Consider the following 18,719-nt stretch of genomic DNA (forward strand, 5'->3'; position numbering starts at 1 on the left):
CTTTTTGCATTTAGCTAAGAGATTGCAGCTTCTTTTCATTGGTTTAGACCATGCCTTTTACCTCCAGGTTAGACTTCTGCTATGCACTCTATTTGGATCTACTCTTAGAGCTATTCAGACACTTCAGCTAGTGCATAATGCAAGAACCCTTCTGCTTAATGGAGTTGGTCAGCTTGAACATGTTACATGCACTGCACTGGCTTCCCATCTGCTTTATATGCAATTTACCTTGCTACTTTTAATCTATAAAGCTTGGGAGCTGCTACAATAGATCCCATTTCCCACTTCATGCACCATTTGAAGTGTCTGATAAAGTAAGGCACTTTCCTCAATCTCTAGATGTGTACTTTTCAGACCTGAAAGCAGGACATTTGCTGGAGAGGCTCCAGCTATGGGTTTCTTTGCTTGCAGGAATCTGTCAGAACCCAAATCAAAGCCCATTTATTCAGCCAACCGTTTGCCAAAAGTCTCTAAACTGAGGCATTGTCTCTTCCTATTTATGTCTTGGTGAGTTAGTATTGCTGCTCATTGTGAATACATATGGATGTTAGTTTTTAGATGTGATGCAGCCAGATGCCATGGCAATGAAAGCACTGTACTTTAATGAAATACATTGTACATCCAAAGTTTGCATGTTTTATAGGCACCAATTCCTAAAGGCAATACTGCTGAAAGGAAACTTGTTGGGCCAAAACAAAACATCATTAATTCTAAACTATATTTAACTAATCAATGTAGGATGCAAACTAGACTAAATCAGATTAATACCTATTATAGGTTGTCATAGTATTACATGATGTTTTGGTGATTACAAAAGTCACATTCTTGTTCACTTTATGAACCAGGGAATCAGGATGGATAAAAAAAAAAAATCAATATTTTTTCAATTAAAAACAAATCAGATTTAAAAAAATTAAATACAGAGTTATTCTATTTAAATAAATCTATTTAAAATTAAATGTGAAATTTACAAATTACTTGAGCTAAATTTTAATAAATAAAATTTTATATTAAATGAAAAATAATATTAAGCAGTACATGTTTTCTGCCAAGTTTTAGAGAAACTAAGAGCACTAAATTGGTGGAAGCCATTGGTTAAGAATCTGGAATTAGAGTTTGCTGAAGTGTTAAACCAGTTTGACAGTAGTAGTCTCTTCTGCAGATGCAGAGAGAATATTTTCTTCAGTCCAGTTCATTAAAAGTAAAAACCATTAGTTGAAAAAGCAAGAAACCTTGTTTTCTTCTTCCAATCTATGAATAAAACTGGGTATGAGAGGATGAGATCTACTAGCTCTAAAATCATGAAGGAACTGGTGACCAGAAACATGTTAGTCTGTATCAGCAAAAAGAACGAGGAGTACTTGTGGCACCTTAGAGACTAAAAAAAATTATTTGAGCATAAGCTTTCGTGGGCTAAAACCCACTTCATTGGATGCATGCAGTGGAAAATACAGTAGGAAAATATATATATATATACACACACACACACACAGAGGACATGAAAAAATGGGTATTGCCATACTAACTATAACGAGAGTAATCAAATAAGGTGGGCTATTATCAGCAGGAGAAAAAAAAACCCCTTTTGTAGTGATAATCAGGATGGCCCATTTCCAACAGTTGACAAGAAGGTGTGAGTAACAGTAGGGGGAAAAATTAGCATGGGGAAATAGGTTTTACTTTGTGTAATGACCCATCGACTCCCAGTCTTTATTCAAGCCTAATTTAATGGTGTCCAGTCTGCAAATTAATTCCAATTCTGCAGTTTCTCGTTGGAGTCTGTTTTTGAAGTTTTTTTGTTGGAGTATTGCAAAATTGAGGTCTGTAATTGAGTGACCAGGGAGGCTGAAGTGTTCTCCGACTGGTTTTTGAATGTTATAATTCTTGAAGTCTGATTTGTGTCCATTTATTCTTTTGCGTAGAGACTGTCCGGTTTGTCATGTGTGGCTACAGCAGCCTGTTACTATTTCCTTGTTTCTGGATTATTGCTGTTTGGGACACATCAAAAATCAATCTACAATATATTTTAGACCATATAGGATTCAGAAAGGACTTCTTTCTGATGCAAAGAAAATATTTTGTTCTGCTGAGTTTAATTAGCCTAAGATATCAGGTATAATTTGCACTCCTTCAGGTTCAGTTGGGATTTTTGGTTCGTGCAAACCTCCAAGCTTCAATAGAACTCACAACCATCTATTTTGCCACAGTGCAACACTGATGCCACATACACATTAAGGTTGGACAGACTATTGTATTTTTGGGGTCTAAAAAACCCCCCAAAAGAAACAAAAAACCCAAAACAAAACCCCCCAAACCCTCATGGATTTTTGATAAATTCATGGAGGATAGGTCCATCAATGGGTATTAGCCAGGATGGGCGGGGATGGTGTCCCTAGCCTCTGTTTGCCAGAGGCTGGGAATGAGTGACAGGGGATAGATCAGTTGATGATTACCTGTTCTGTTCATTCCCTCTGGGGCACCTAGCATTGGCCACTATCGGAGGACAGGCTACTGGGCTAGATGGACCTTTGGTCTCAACCAGTATGGCCGCTCTTACTTTCTACTTATATATTATATAATGTGCACAATTACTTAGAGACTTGAGACTTTAAGGCCAGAAGGGACGATCATGATCATCTACTCTGACCTTGTGCATATTGCAGGCCACAGAACCTCACACACCCACTCCTGTAATAGATCCCTAACCTCTGGCTGAGTTACTGAAGTCCTCAAATCTTGATTTAAAGAATTCAAATAGCAGAGAATCCACCATTTACTCTCGTTCAAACCAGCAAGTGACCCATGCCCCACACTGCAGAGGAGGGCAAACCCCCTCCTCCTCAGGGTCTCTCCCAATCTGACCTGGGTGGAAATTCTCTCCTGACCACAAATATGGGGACCAGTTAGACACTGGGCATGTGGGCAAAACCCACCAGCCAGATACTTGGTAAATAATTCTCTGTAGTAACTCAGAGCCCTTCCCCTTCTTCTGTCCCATCACCGGCTGCTGGGGATACCTGCTACTAGCAGTCACAGATGGGCTACATTGTAAGCAGTTTCATATCATCCCCTGGACAAATTTAACAAGCTCAATCTTGAAGACAGTTAGGTTTTTTGTCTCCACTGCTGCCCTTGGGAGGCTGTTCCAGAACTTCACTCCTCTGATTATTAGAAATCTTCAATCAATTTCAAGCCTAAACTTATTGATGGCCACTTTATAGACATTTGTTCTTGTGCCAACTTGTTCCTTAACTTGAACACCAGGGAGGAAGAGGAATTATTTATCTTACAATTATATCTTCCCTCAGCCTTCATTTTGTTAGTCTAAACAAGCCGAGTACCTTAAGACTCCTCTTGTAAAGTAGGTTTTCCATTCCTTAGATCATCCTACTAGCTCTTCTCTGCACCTGTTCCAGTTTGAATTAATCTTTCTTAATTGCACACAGTATTTCAAATGAGTCTCACCAGTGCCTTGTATAATGGTACTAACACTTCCCTGTCTCTACTGAAAATACCTCACCTGATGCATCCAAGGATCGCATTAGCCTTCTTCACACCCAAATCAAATTGATGGCTCATAGATTTGGGTGTATTGGTCGATCACAGAACGACTTTCTCCTCCTCCGTCACTTCCAACTGATACATCCACAGTTTATAGCAAAAAATCTTGTTAGTTTCAAAGTGCATCACCTTGCACTTTGCACTGTTACATTTCTATTTCTATTGCTCCTGTTTTCAAGGTCATCTAAATTGTCTTGTATGATATTCCAGTCCTGGTCCACATTGGCAATACCTCCCAACTTTGTGTCATCCACAAATTTTACTAGCACACTCCCACTTCTCATGCCAATGTCATTAACAAAAACATTGAATCAGGGTACATCTATACTTACCTCCGGGTCCGGCAGTAAGCAATCGATCTTCTGGGATCGATTTATCGCGTCTTGTCTAGACGCGATAAATCGATCCCGGAAGTGCTCGCTGTCGACGCTGGTACTCCTGCTCCGCGAGAGGAGTACGCAGAGTCGACAGGGGAGCCTGCCTGCCGCGTGTGGACCCGCGGTAAGCTCGAACTAAGATATTCACATAGCTGAAGTTGAACTAACTAGCTGAAGTTGCGTATCTTAGTTCGAAGTGGGGGGTTAGTGTGGACCAGCCCTAAGATTTGACCCAAGACTGATCCTTGAGGAATTCCACTAGTAACCTCCCTCCAGCCTGACAGTTCACCTTTCTGCATGACCTGTTGTAGCCTCCCCTTTAACCAGTTCCTTACCCTCCTTTTGATTCTCATATTAATCCCCATTTTCTCCAATTTAATTAATTTCCCACATGGACCTGTATCAACTACTTTACTGAAATCCAAGAAGTTTAGACCTACTGCATTTTTCTTTGGGTAGAAAATTGGTTTTCTTCTCAAAGGAAGAGATCAGGTTGGGCGGACAATCTACCTTTTGTAAAAATATGTTGCATTTCCCTCGAATTACCATTTACTTATATATAACTAACAACTCTCTCTTTCACAATTTGTTCTAAGACCTTGCATATAATTCAGGTCAAACTAACAGGTCTATAGTTTCCTGGATCACTTTTGTTCCCTTTCCTAAATAGAGGTACCATATTTGCAATTCTCCACTCAGAGTACAACCCCTGAGTTTACAGATCATTAAAACTCCTTGCTATTGGGCTAAAATTCATTTGCGTGTTCCTTTAATAGTCTTTGATGGAGATTATCCAGGCCCCGCAATTTGGTTCAATTAATCTGTTTGAGTTTGACTTCTACCTCGGATGTGGTAATTTCTACGTCCATATCCTTGTTCCCATTAGTCACCCTGCCATGGCCTCCAAGCTCCTCATTACCCTTATTAAAAACTGAGACGAAATATTCATTTAGGTGTTGGTCCATACCTAAATTATCTTTAATCTCAACCCCATCCTCAGTGCTAAGTGGTCCCCTTTCTTTCCTTGCTTTCTTTTTATTTATATGGCTAAAGAGCCTTTCAAGATTGGTTTAATTTCCTTTGCAAGGTACAGCTCTCCTGGTCTTTTGGTAGTTCTCACTTTCCCCCTATGCTTTCTGATCTCCAACAGGTGGCTTCCCATGCTGATCCATCTCTTCTTCCACTCCTTGCAGGTCTTCTGCTTTTTCTTAATAAGCAGTCCGCAATGTTTGTTTATCCAGTTTGGTTTGCAACCCTTACCTACATTTCCCCCCCTTGCTTGGGATTCAAGCTTCAAATAGCTTCTGTAACTGTCACTTAAAGTAATTCCAAGCCTTCTCCACATTCAGATCCTTGAGTTCTTCAGTCCAGTCCACTTCCCTAAATCTGTAATTTTTTAAAAAGTTTGCCCTTTTGAAATCAAGGATCCTAGTTGCAGAGGTATTTTTGTTAATTCATTTTAAACTAAATGGAAGAATAAAATCGATCACTCAGATCAAAATTGTTCTAAACAACCAGTTCTTCTACGAGGTCCTCGCTTCTTACCAATACTAAATTTAAAATGGCATCACGTCTTGTTGGTTTAATGACTGTTTGGTGAAGAAATCTGTCAGCTATCACATCCAGGCATATCTGACCCTACCTTTTATTAGTAGCCCTTGTTCTCTGATATATATCTGGGAAATGAAAGCCCCATAATCACACAATTCCCAGTAGTATTTATCTCATTAAAAACATTAAAGAGGTCTTTATCCTTATCCAAAGGAGATTCTGGGGGTCTGTAGCATACCCCAAGCACTATTCCATTGGAGCCTCAGTTACCTTTGTTCCCCAAAGTGTCCCAACAGATTCTGTTTTATCCATCACTTCTAATTTCTTAATAATCTACCTCGTCATTAATATACTATGCTACTCCTCCCCCTGTGCCTTTATTTGTCTTTCCTGGACAGCACATACCCTTCAATATCTGTATTCCAGTCATGACTATTATTCCACCATATATATTTCTGTTATCTCTATAAGATCTGGTTTCACTTCCTGAAACCGTAGTTCTGTTTCCTCTTTTTTGTTACCCAAACTCCTTGCATGGTTGCACAGACATCTTAGTTGTTTCTGTGTGGCTTCATCCAGATTTCTTGCCTAATTAGATACAATCATTTTACTGCCAGTATCGCCTACGTGACTGTTACTGTCAGTGGTACTGATGCTATCATTTCTCTTGTTGTCCATTCTCCTATCCTCTCTTGTTCCTTTCTCCATTGCTATATCCTCTTTTAATGCAAGTAATGGCTTAGATCATATGGTCATTGGGCTATCATTAGCCAGGCATTAGTTTGGTATATTGCTCAAAGTAATTCATACTTTTGGCACTTCTTTCACTCTAAAGATATCTATACCAGGGCTTTCTCAAATTATATATATATATATATTTTTAATTTTGAGCTTATGTCAGTGTAGCAATCTTTCAAATGTAATCCTTCATAAAATGAACAGTAGGCCATTTGAGGGAAACTTTAAAACCAGAACTAATATCAGATCACCCTAAGGCAATATTTCCAGGTGTGTATTCTTTAGATCATCACACGATTTGTAAACTTTTTAAAAAGCATATTTTAAGAGTGGTTATAAACTACAGTATTATGCAGGAAAAAGAGTGATGCAAAGCATTATGTGAGTGAAATACAATATTGTCCTAATCCCTCAGCAGCTTCATTAAGGAAACAGTTACTGAAACAATCAGTCTCGGTATTTTTCTATTTCTTTTACCAGCCTCTTATGTACATATTGTGGAAATGCTAATAAAGCACATGCTCTTGCCACAAAACATTGTAGAGTATGTTCTCCAACATAAATAAAAACAAGTTATTTATCTAAACAACAAACAATATGTTCCTCATTCCCACTCAATAAAGTGGATAATGATTGAAATCTGACTATTTCCCAAAGAAAAGATCTAAAAAAATGAAAGGTTTTGCAAGATTTCTGTAACTAGCAAGATTTTAATGTGACTGAAGCACTGATGTCCAAGACATATAGAGCTGCAGCCATCATTGCCTGGCTATTTTATTGGGATTGATTTCAAGTGATTGTACATACCAGAGTGTCCATCTTCTGAACATACCTAAGGGTTATCATATAATCATTTGGAAGATTTCCAACCTAGAACAAACAGGTAATAAAGAATATATTAGTGTTTGGTAAGAAAATGAAGGCTTTGTTTTAGTCATTGTAGTTAATATACATTTTATAAAGTATATAACACAATTTCTAGAAATTACTTATCAGTTGCAAATAACTTAAGTCAGTTTTTAGGGATTGTGTACATAAGAACATAAGGATGGCCATACTGGGTCAGACCAAAGGTCAATCTAGCCCAGTATCCTGTCTTCCAACAGTGGCTAATGCCAGGTGCTTCAGAGGAAATCAACAGAACAGGTAATCATCATATGATCCATTCCCTGTTGCCCATTCCCAGCTTCATGCAAACAGAGGCTAGGGAAACCATCTCTACCCAACCCGGTTAAAAACCATTGATGGACCTATCCTCTTTATCTAGTTCTTTTTTGAACCCTGTTAGTGTCTTGGCCTTCAAAACATCCTCTGGAAAAGAGTTCCACAGGCTGACTCTGCATTGGGTAAAAAAAACTTCCTTTTGTTTGTTTTAAACCTGCTGCCTATTAATTTCATTTGGTGACCCCTTGTTTGCTTTTCCATTATCTCCCTACTCTTCACAGATCCATGTTGACCTTATTCACAGAGGTCATCTCAAGGCACAATCTAAGATGGTAATACTGTGAAAGAGCAGACAGTTTAAGACTCAGGCTTCAAGCACAGAAGGGACCATTATGATCATCTAGTCTGACCTCCTGCATATTGCAGGCCACAGAACCTCACTCACTCCTGAAATAGACCCCTAACCTCTCACTGAGTTACTGTAGTCCTCAAATCATGTTTTAAAGACTTCAAGTTATAGAGAATTCACCATTTACACTAGTTTAAACCTGCAAGTGACCCCTGCCCCATGCTGCAGGGGAAGGTGAAAACCCCCCAGGATCTCTGCCAATCTGACCCGGGGAAAATTCCTTACTGACCCCAAATATGGTGATCAGTTAGACCCTGAGCATGTAGGCCAGATCTCCAGGCAGATAACTGGGAAAGAATTATCTGTAGTAAACTCAGTGCCCTCCCCATCTGGTGTCCTGTCTCCAGCAGTTGGGGATTTTTGCTACTGGCAGTTTCCAATGGGCCACATGCCATTATAGGCAATCTCATCATTCTATCCCCTCCATAAACTTATCAACCTCAGTCTTGCAGCAAGTTAGGTTTTTTGCTCCCATTGCTTCCCTTGAAAGGCTGTTGCAGAACTTCACTCCTCTGAGGATTAGAAACCTTCACCTAATTTCAAGCCTAAACTTGTTGATGTCCAGTTTATATCCATTTGTTCTTGTGTCGACATTGGTGCTTACCTTAAATAATGCCTCTCCCTCTCTTGTATTTATCCCTCTGATGTATTTATAGAAAGTAATCCTATCTAACCTCAGCCTTCTTTTGGTTAGGCTAAACAAGCCAAGCTCTTTGAGTCTCCTCTCATAAAGTAGGTTTTCCATTCCTCGGATCATCCTAGTAGCCCTTCTCTGCACCTGTTCCAGTTTGAATTAATCCTTCTTAAACATCGGAGACCAGAATTGCACACAGTATTCCTGATAAGGTCTCACCAGTGCCTTGTATAATGGTACTAACACTTGCCTGTCTCTACTGGAAATACCTCACTTGATGCATCCTAGGCTGCATTAGCCTTTTTCATGGCCGCATTACATTAACAGCTCATTGTCATTGTGTGATCAACCAATACATGCAAGTCTTTCTCCTCCTCTGTTGCCTCCAACTGATAAGTCCCCATCTTATAGCAAAAATTCTTGTTGTTAGTCCCCGAATGCACTTTGCACTATTAAATTTTATCCCATTTCTATTACTCCAGTTTACAAGGTCATCCAGATCTTCTTGTATGATATTCCGGCCCTCCTCTGTATTGGCTATACATCCCAACTTTGTGTCATCCGCAAACTTTATTAGCACCCTCTCACTTTTTGTGCCAAGGTTATTTAATAAAAATGTTAAAGAAGATTTGTCCGAAGACCGATCCCTGAGGTACTCCACTAGTAACCTCCCTCCAGCCTGACAGTTCATCTTTCAGAATGACCAGTCGTAGTCACCCCTTTAACCAATTCCGTATCCACCTGTCAATTCTCATATCAATCCCCATCTTCTTCAGTTTAACTAATCCCATTTCCCATGTGGAACTGTATCAAAGGATTTACTGAAATCCAAGAAGATTAGATCTACTGCATTTCCTTTCTCTAAAAAAATCAGTCATCTTCTCAAAGAAAAAGATCATGTTGGTCTGGCATGATATACTTTTTGTAAAACTATGTTCCATTTTATCCCATTTATTGTCCACATCTATATCCTTAACTACTTTCTCTTTCAAAATTTGTTTCAAGACCTTGCATACACTTGAGGTCAAACAGGTCTGTAGTTTCCTGGACCACTTTTTTCCCTTTCCTAAATATAGATATTATATTTGCAATTCTCCAGTGATAGGGTACGACCCTCAAGTTTACGGATTGATTACAAATCCTTGGAAGTTTGCAATTTCATGTGCCAGTTCCTTTAATATTCTTGGATTAAAACTATCCGGGCTCCCCAGTTGAGTCCCATTAAGCTGTTTGAGTTTGATTTTCACCTCGGATGTGGTAATTTATACCTCCATATCTTCGTTGTCATTTGTTGCCCTGCCACTACTCCTAAGCTCTTTATTAGCCTTATTAAAACTGAGGGAAAGTATGTGTTGGGCCATGCTTAGATTATCTTTAATCTCCATCTCATCCTCAGTGCTTAGGGGCCCCATTTCTTCTTTTCTTGTTTTCTATTTATATGGCTATAGATTGCAAAGGGAATTAAGACCAATAGTAAACAAAGTCCAACTCTGCTTGGCTTTTGGCAGTTCTCTCTTTATACCTACACTTTCTGACCACCAAGAGGTAGCTTTCCTTGCTGATCCCTCCTATCTTCCATTCCTTGTAGGCTTTGTGCTTTTTCTTAATCACCTATTTGAGATGCTTGCTCATCCAGGGTGGTCTGCAACCTTTGCTTATGATTTCCCCCCCTTGCTTGGGATGCAGGATTCAGAGAGCTTCTGCAACTTTCACTTAAAGTAATTCGAAGCCTCCTCCACATTCATATCCTTGAGTTCTTTGGTCCAGTCCACTTCCTTAACTAATTCCCTTCATTTTTTAAAGTTAGCTCTTTTGAAATCAGGGACCCTTGTTGCAGATCTGTTTTTGTTTATCCTTCCACTTAGTTTAAATTGAATTAACTCATGATCACTCGAACCAAGATTGTCCTTTAGAACCAGTTCTTCTATGAGGTCCTCACTACTCACCAATACCAAATCTAAAATGGTATCACCTCTTGTTCGTTCAGCAACTATTTGTTGAAGAAATCGGTCAACTATCACATCTAGGAATATCTGGCCCTACTATTACAGGCCGGTAAGTCTGACTTCAGTATCAGATAAACTGGTGGAAACTACAGTAAAGAGCAAAATTGTCAGACACATAGATGAACATAAGTTGATAGGGAAGAGTCAACGTGGTTTTTGTAAAGAGAAATCATGCCTCACCAATCCACTAGAATTCGTTGAGGGGGTCAACAAGCATGTGCACAAGGGGGATCCTGTGGATATAGCGCACTTAGATTTTCAGAAAGACTGACAAGCTTCCCCACCAAAGGCTCTTAAGCAAAGTAAGCTGTCATGGGATAAGAGGGATGAGTAACTGGTTAAAAGATAGGAAACAAAGGGTAGGAATAAATGCTCAGTTTTCAGAATGGAGAGAGGTAAATAGTGGTGTTCCCCCAGGGATCTGTATTGGGACCAGTCCTATTCAACATATTTATAAATAATCTGGAAAAAGGGGTAAACAATGAGGTGGCAAAATTTGCAGATGATACAAAACTAGTCAAGATAGTGAAGTCCCAGGCAGACTGCGAAGAACTACAAAAGGATCTCACAAAACTGGTTGACTGGGCAACAAAATGGCAGATGGAATTCAATGTTGATAAATGCAAAGTAATGCACATTGGAAAACAATCTCAACTAGACATATAAAATGATGGGGTCTAAATTAGCTGTTACCACTCAAGAAAGATCTTGGAGTCCTTGTGGATAGTTCTCTGAAAACATCCACTCAATGTCCAGTGGCAGTCAAAAAAGCTAACAATGTTGAGAATAATTAAGAAAGGGATGATAATAAGAGACTATTAAGGGGGAATATGATAGAGGTTTATAAAATCATGACTGGTGTAGAGAAAGGAAATAGGAAGTGTTATTTATTGCTTCTCATAACACAAGAACTAGGGGTCACCAAATGTCATTAATAGGCAGCAGGTTTAAAACAAACAAAAGGAAGCATTTCTTCACACAACACACAGTCAATCTGTGGAACTCCTTGCCAGAGGATGTTGTGATGGCCAAGACCATAACATGGTTCAAAAAAGAACTAGATAAGTTCATGGAGGATAGGTCCATCAATGGCTATCAATCGGGATGGGCAGGAGTGGTGTCCCTAGCCTCTGTTTTCCAGAAGCTGGGAATGGGTGACAGGAAATGGATCACTTTATGATTGCCTGTTCTGTTCATACCCTCTTGGGCACCTGGCATTGGCCACTGTTGGAAGACAGGATACTGGGTTAGATGGACCTTTGGTTTGACCCAGTATGGCCATTCTTATGTTCTTATGTTGTTCCTGAAATGAAGGCCCCATAATCACACAATTTCCAATAGTATTTATTTGATTAAAAGAGGTTTCTGTCCATATCCAAATTGGATCCTGGTGGTCTATAATGCACCCCAAGAACTATGTCAGAGGAACCTCTAATAGCTTTCTTTCCCAAAGTGATTTAGGCCCAAACAGACTCTGCCTAATCCATTCCATTACTTCTAATTTCTTTGCGGTCTACCTCATCATCAATATACAATGCTACTCCACCACCTTTGCCTTTATTTCTGTCTTTCTTGAACAACACATATCCTTCAGGTTTCAGAGGGGTAGCCGTGTTAGTCATTATCAGCAAAAAGAACGAGGAGTCCTTGTGGCACCTTAGAGAGTAACAAATTTATTTGGACATAAGCTTTTGTGGGCTAAAACCCACTTCCATCATATGCATGGAGTGGAAAATACAGTACAGTGGGAAGATATATACATACAGAAAACATGAAAAGTTGGGGGTTGCCATACCAAATCTAACAAGACAAATCAATTAAAGTGGGCTATTATCAGCAGGAGGGAAAAAAACGTTTGTAGTGGTAATCAGGATGGCCCATTTCAAACAGTTGACAAGAAAGTGTGAGTAACAGTAGGGGGAAATTAGCATGGAGAAATAGTTTTTAGTTTGTGTAATGACCCATCCACTCCCAGTCTTTATTCAGGCCTAATTTGTTGGTGTCCAATTTGCAAATTAATTCCAGTTCTGCAGTTTCTCGTTGGAGTCTGTTTTTGAAGTTTTTTTGCTGAAGAATTGCCACTTTTAGGTCTGTAATTGAGTGTTCAGGGAGGCTGAAGTGTTCTCTGACTGGTTTTTGAATGTTATAATTCTTGACGTCTGATTTGTGTCCATTTATTCTTTTATGGCAGAGGGGCATTGCTGGCACATGCTAATTTTCCCCCCTACTGTTATTCACACCTTCTTGTCAACTGTTTGAAATGGGCCATCCTGATTACCACTACAAACGTTTTTTTCCCTCCTGCTGATAATAGCCCACTTTAATTGATTTGTATCGTTAGATTTGGTATGGCAATCCCCATCTGTTCATGTTCTCTGTGTATCTATCTATCTATCTTCCTACTGTATTTTCCACTCCATGCATCTGAGGAAGTGGGTTTTAGCCCACAAAAGCTTATGCCCAAATAAATGTGTTAGTCTCCAAGGTGCCACAAGGACTCCTCGTTCTTTTTACGTAACCTTCAATACCTGTACTCCAGTCATGACTACTATTCCATCATATTTCTGTTATCCCTATAATATGTGGTTTCACTTCCTGCAGAAGTATTCTAGTTCCTCCATTTTGTTACCCAGGCTCCTTGCATTGGTGTACAAACATCTGAACTGTTGCTGCTTGGCTTTGCCCACATTCCTCATCCAATTTGGTACAGTAATTCTACTGTCAGTATCACCTGACTAGTATCAGCACTATCCTTCAGAAGAGTCTGAGTTATTAGTTATCTACATTTCCATCTTTTAACTGAACTTCTGGAAATATCTGAAATCTCTATGTGGAAAGTGAAACAGTCATTCTTTTAGTAACATGTAATGCCCAAACAGGTAGACCCTGAATGAGAAATTTTCCTGGGGGGGGGGGGGGAAGAGGGAAAACAATTAAAAAACTAAACAAGAAATTGCCTGCATCCTGCTCACTAACGCTCCAGTTCAGCAAAGCATGTTCATTTTTGAGCATGTGTTTCAAAGCCATTAAGTCTATTGGATGTAAACACATGCTTAAATGCTTTAACTGGGACTAAACCTTGTTCAGAAAAGCATCCCCACTTCTTGTGAAGAAGAGTCATTCTGTTATGGGCACTTTTACTTAGAAAAGTTTCCTTTTCTGAGTGCTGCTGTAGCAATACCATTTAATTTCCCACACTCTCACTCATTGAATCCTTTGCACTAGCAATCGCTCTAACTATATAAAAAAATTCAAAGCAGTCACTGTATATACATGGTTCTGGTCAGCAGCAATACTTATTCCTAAATAAGTTCAAAATGTTATTGCATTCACATCATGGGCTGAGCCATGAGCCTCCCACTTTGATGATCTCCATAGAGGGGGTTAAAAAAAGTCTCTCTCTCTCTCTCTCTCTCTCAATAAAATATGTGCATGAATAGTCACCTTCATGCCCTTATGTATTTATATAATTTGACCCTTATATAATCTGTATATTTTGACTGATTTTTACTTTCTTTGCACATGCACCTTCCAAAAGTAGAGGTTGAAAAGGTGCTACTAAATTCACCATACATATGTCCATATCTATTTCCCTTTGCTTCTTGATTCTGAGATGCTGACTCAGTAGAATGTGACTTTAGAAAAATAGTGTTGCAGTATATTTGCCCTTGATTTATTTTTAGAGATAATGGTGGTACTTTTATTTCCTCTTTAAAATTGATTTACTTAATCTGAACCCTCTCCCACTCATTTTTTTGTTATCTTATGCTTTCCTTTCTAATAGCACACCCACACATCATGCCACATTAACAGATATTCTAGTTTCCTTTCCAGTTTATTTGCTATGCTCAAGGATACAGCATTAGCAGCATTTTAAACAGCAAAGACACTTCTGTTGGTGCAAAATTTCCCATACGTAATCTACAGGGTGATACTTAGCACTGTCAGCAATAGTATATTATTTTAAGAAAGGTCAATTCAAGATTAAATTTGTTCCACATCAATGAACACTACAAGAATTGACATGCATTATGTATACAGTCTACTTTACTGGCATCAAAGCCTGTCAAGCACTTTTCATGCACAATTAAAAAAAAAATAAAGGGCCAAGATTACAGATTTACTGAGAATTCACATCCTAAGAAAACCCCCTAGAGATCCCAGGTTATCATTAGACATTTTTCTCTATAAATTGATTGTAGATCAGAAAAACATTACAGAATTTGTAACTAAAAAGGGGAATTTGGGGATGGCCAAACCAGAGCATACATTCTCACTCTAACCAGAAAGAGCTTTTACTAAGATTTATTTATTAAACACCCTGGGCCAGATCTTTCACTGGTTTAAAATAGCATAGAACAGTTGAAGCCAATGGAACTATGCTCTGCCTCGGGCTGGCATGGTAATTTACAGATATATGGGAAGACAAGCTCCCTGCTAAAATAGAGTAGGATATGTTTATCGAATTATTAATTCCATTTTGTATCATGTGTTGAACATCTGTCTCAACTTGCCCAAGGCAAGCCTATGGAATTGCATTCCAGACAGCTGCCCTGTCTAGGAAAAGTGTTTGATACCTCACTGAAGGACTGTCAATGAGGAGCCAGCAACTTGATTGCCTCTGAACTGCTGACCCACCCCCAAGAGATGTTTTTAAAAAACACACAGGGATCCAAATGCAGGGCGAGCATGATTGGTGGAGGGGCTGGAGCATCCCAGTGGAGCACATCACAAGGAAACTGAGCCCTGGTCTACACTACAAAATTACTTTGGTACAACTACGTCATTCAGGGATGTGAATAATCCACACCTCAGTATACCTAAGCACCAATGTAGACATAGCTACTGCCTCTCCCGTCGGCTTAGAGCATCTTCACCAAAAGCGCTACAGTGTCGCTGCTGCATTGGTACAGCTACCCTGCTGTAAATTTGTACTGTAGACTTAGCATCTATCTGATGGTAATTAAGAGCAGGGTGGTGCTCTGGCAGGTGTGTGGTAGGAGGAAGGCAACTATCACCACATGTAAGGAGGACTTGCAGAAGTGACTCTGGTTAGCTTGAAATGGTGACAAACCTCAGACTCACAGAAGGGATGAGATCTGACAAGGGGAGGGTGCATTTCAGGACTTGTGTAACTCTCATGTGCTTTTAAAAGTAAAACTCCTTTACTAAGCCTGTATTCCTTGCTTTCCTGCCATGTTGTCCCTGAAGGAGTTAAACTAGAAGCCCAGAATGGTGGAACTCTAGGAGTGCATGTGAAAGTTATTGGGGGATGCAGGAGACTCAGATTTTGGGATATAAGATGACTGGGCAGCAGCACCGCACATCTGAAAGAAGGACAGTAGGCAAGATGTCGGAGTGTGTCCTAGGGACCCAGAGCTAGGCCAAACCCAGTTGGCTTTGAAGCACAGTAACGGGGGGTCAACTTACTATAGATTGGTGGCCATACAGTGGATACAGGGCCAGGTTGTAATACCTGCCCAAAGTTTCCTATTTATATAAATTAAGCAAGTAAAGACACCATCTGTTGGCGGTTGTTATGGAGACTATCAGGTCACATAGGGAGTCTCAATATTCAATTGAATGCTGAGAAGAAAGACAAGCGAAAAGTTAACTTTAAAAATGTAGTTTAAAAAAATATAGGAAAAGGGATAGAAATGCTGTACAGGTGATACAAATTCCAGTACCCTGCCCCACACAGCAGAAAAACAGAGTACAAGAAGGATGGAATGTTATGTGCAACTCTGCAATGAAATGATCCAATATTAGAGCTTTGGTTTTGAAAAGTCCTTTTATCATGAGCTATTTTGAGAATTTTGAAGTCAAAGAAAAAGAAAACCCTGAATGGAACTAAATGGCAACTTTTTACACACCTGATAATTGCATAGTAGCTATTTACATTTCTCTATAAATTCACACTTCTATAGTTTACACATATCTACACCCCTCCTCAGTGATTTCAACTGACAGTGCTGATACTGCAGAACCATCTTCCAAGAAATTGGAATTCTTACTGGAATTCATACTGCAATTATACCTGAAAACCCAGCTGTTTTCTGGTGGCCACATAGCTTATCAAGAGCAGCAGTCTTACTGCTCTTACTTAAGGCTGGTGGTTTTCATGGCAAAAAATTAAAAATGTCACATTTCCTTTTTAAATAAAACAGAAGTCATAACACACTATATTTTAAGCTGATTTTACATTAGAAAAGTATTAAATAGCCATTAGCCATAGTTTAAAAGCAGAAAGAGGTCACAAATCACCAAATGTAAACATGAACATTTTCATAAAATTCTAGCTAATGTTTCTTGTTTGATAAAGTATATTATCCATTCCAAAAATAATTAAAACCATTTTAAAACTTGTCACTCCCTCACAATCCACTACTTTGGACTGGATTTAAAGAAAAATGTGTAAATATTTATGGTAGTCTTGCGGAGCAGCAGGTTGGCTGGACTGACAACTATGACTCCTTACAAAAGCCTGAAAAAATCATTTTTTTCCACAGAAGTTATGGCTATGATAAGCAAACAGCTAAGTTCAATATGCAAGCATTCTGAGCTTTGTTTTCTGCTTTTTAACCCTACTCTAGTTTAGACACTCCTGCACCACCCCTTTAAGGTGGCAGAAACCACGCTGTCCACTTATGCTGGAAGCCTCCTTTCCAGGTCAGCCTTCTCATACCAATTTATTTCCATAATTAGATTTATCAAAATCTACCGGAAAATAAAGTGAGATCTAGCTCGGTTACTAAATTATCAGACTAATGAATTTGTGCTCCCCAGTGGTATTGCTTTAGGTAAGAAAATGGAATAATAAACATTGTGATTCAAGTTCATTTTGGGAAAGAACTTGAAAGTTTTTCATCTTGGGACTCATTAAAAGGCTAACGTGATTTTATAACAAATTCTAAATGAGAAATATGTATTAGCTGCTTAGCTCCCGTTTTAAAACTACTTTAATTTATAAAAATTAGCTCATACATTTCCATGATTCTTTGTGCGAAAAACTCAAAGGAAACACACAAACTTTGTTGAAATAATGTTAATACTATAACACGGGAAATTCAGAGTTTGGGGTGAAACTCCTTTGATGGATAATCCTGATGCACGTGGAGTATCTTTTGCAACATAAGACATTTATAGCTCACCCACTGTTTGTACATGCTGAAAACATCTTGGAATAAGAATGATGCAAAAAAGAATTCAGCTCAAGCTCTATAATTGGGGTAATTGTTTGTCAGAGGTCAGTGACGTCACCAATTCCAGAATTTCCTGTTTTTATAGCACCCTGTCTTGCTGTCTGGGTCCCTTGCAAATATCGGAAATGCTGCCTGACAGTGTGGGGGGCAGAAAGCCAGGGCACAGCTCTGCATGCAGCTCCCTGCCAGGAGCCCGGCTCCCTGCCGGAAATGGGGCAACTGCACTAGGCTTCTCGGCTCCTCGCTGGGAACGGGGCAGCCGCACAGGGCTTCTTGGCTCCCCACTGGGAATGAGGCAGCCGCATTTGACTCCGGGTGCAGAGCTCCCAGCCGGGTGCAGCCATGCTCCCAGTGGGGAGCCAAGACCTGGGGGGAGGAGAGGGGAGGAGGAAGGGAACTGATGAAAATGACAGCCAATAGATGTAAGTAACGCAGTGTCAATAGGGATACTGCGTTGCCCTAACTACACCAACATAAGCCCTGCGCCTCTTGTGAAGGTGGAGTTATTATGTTGGTGTAGTAGGGCACTTACATTGGCGAGAGCAAGGCTGTAAGGTGTACACTGACATAACTAGATTGACGTAAGCTGCCTTACATCGATCAGGCCTCCGAAACATTTTTTTAAATATGAAAACTTAGATGCTGCAGAGTCTGAAAACTCCATGCAGGGCTCATAAGTATATTAAATAGAAAAAACAGAGTCCATAGGTGAGGTGTTTGAAGCCACTTGTTTAAATGGTTGGAGTCTTGGAAATACCATATATTACTTGTGCCTCCAACTGAAAAAAACTTTTTAAATAAGTAGAATACATAAGACAAGAAAATGTAAGATTTATATTCCTAACAGAAGGAGCCTCTTATTTGCATAGATAAATTCTATTTGTGCTGTATAGTGACCTTGATGAAAATTCTATTGGGGGAAAAAAAAAAAAATTACCATAGTAACAGTGACACTGACAACCACTATTGACGGATGCTGCAATTATATTTTGTAACATGAAATATTTGCTCCACAAACAGAGTGCATTTCCCTTACGATGTCTTAATACAAAAAAAAAAAAAAAAAAAAAAAAAAAA

General features: G+C 39.3%; 1 protein-coding gene across 1 annotated transcript in view; it reads right to left on the reverse strand.

The window, feature by feature from the left end:
* The window catches only part of KITLG (KIT ligand), a 98,962-nt gene that overhangs the window by 24,993 nt on the left and 55,250 nt on the right, over nt 1–18,719 (reverse strand). The window contains exon 3 of the mRNA XM_026648831.2: nt 7,035–7,097. Coding sequence (XP_026504616.1) covers nt 7,035–7,097 — 63 coding nt within the window. The remainder of the gene's footprint in view (nt 1–7,034; nt 7,098–18,719) is intronic.

The sequence above is a fragment of the Terrapene carolina genome, unplaced genomic scaffold (genome assembly GCF_002925995.2).
Source record: "Terrapene carolina triunguis isolate 2854851 unplaced genomic scaffold, T_m_triunguis-2.0 Scaffold68, whole genome shotgun sequence".
In the NCBI taxonomy this organism is placed as follows: Eukaryota; Metazoa; Chordata; order Testudines; family Emydidae; genus Terrapene; species Terrapene triunguis.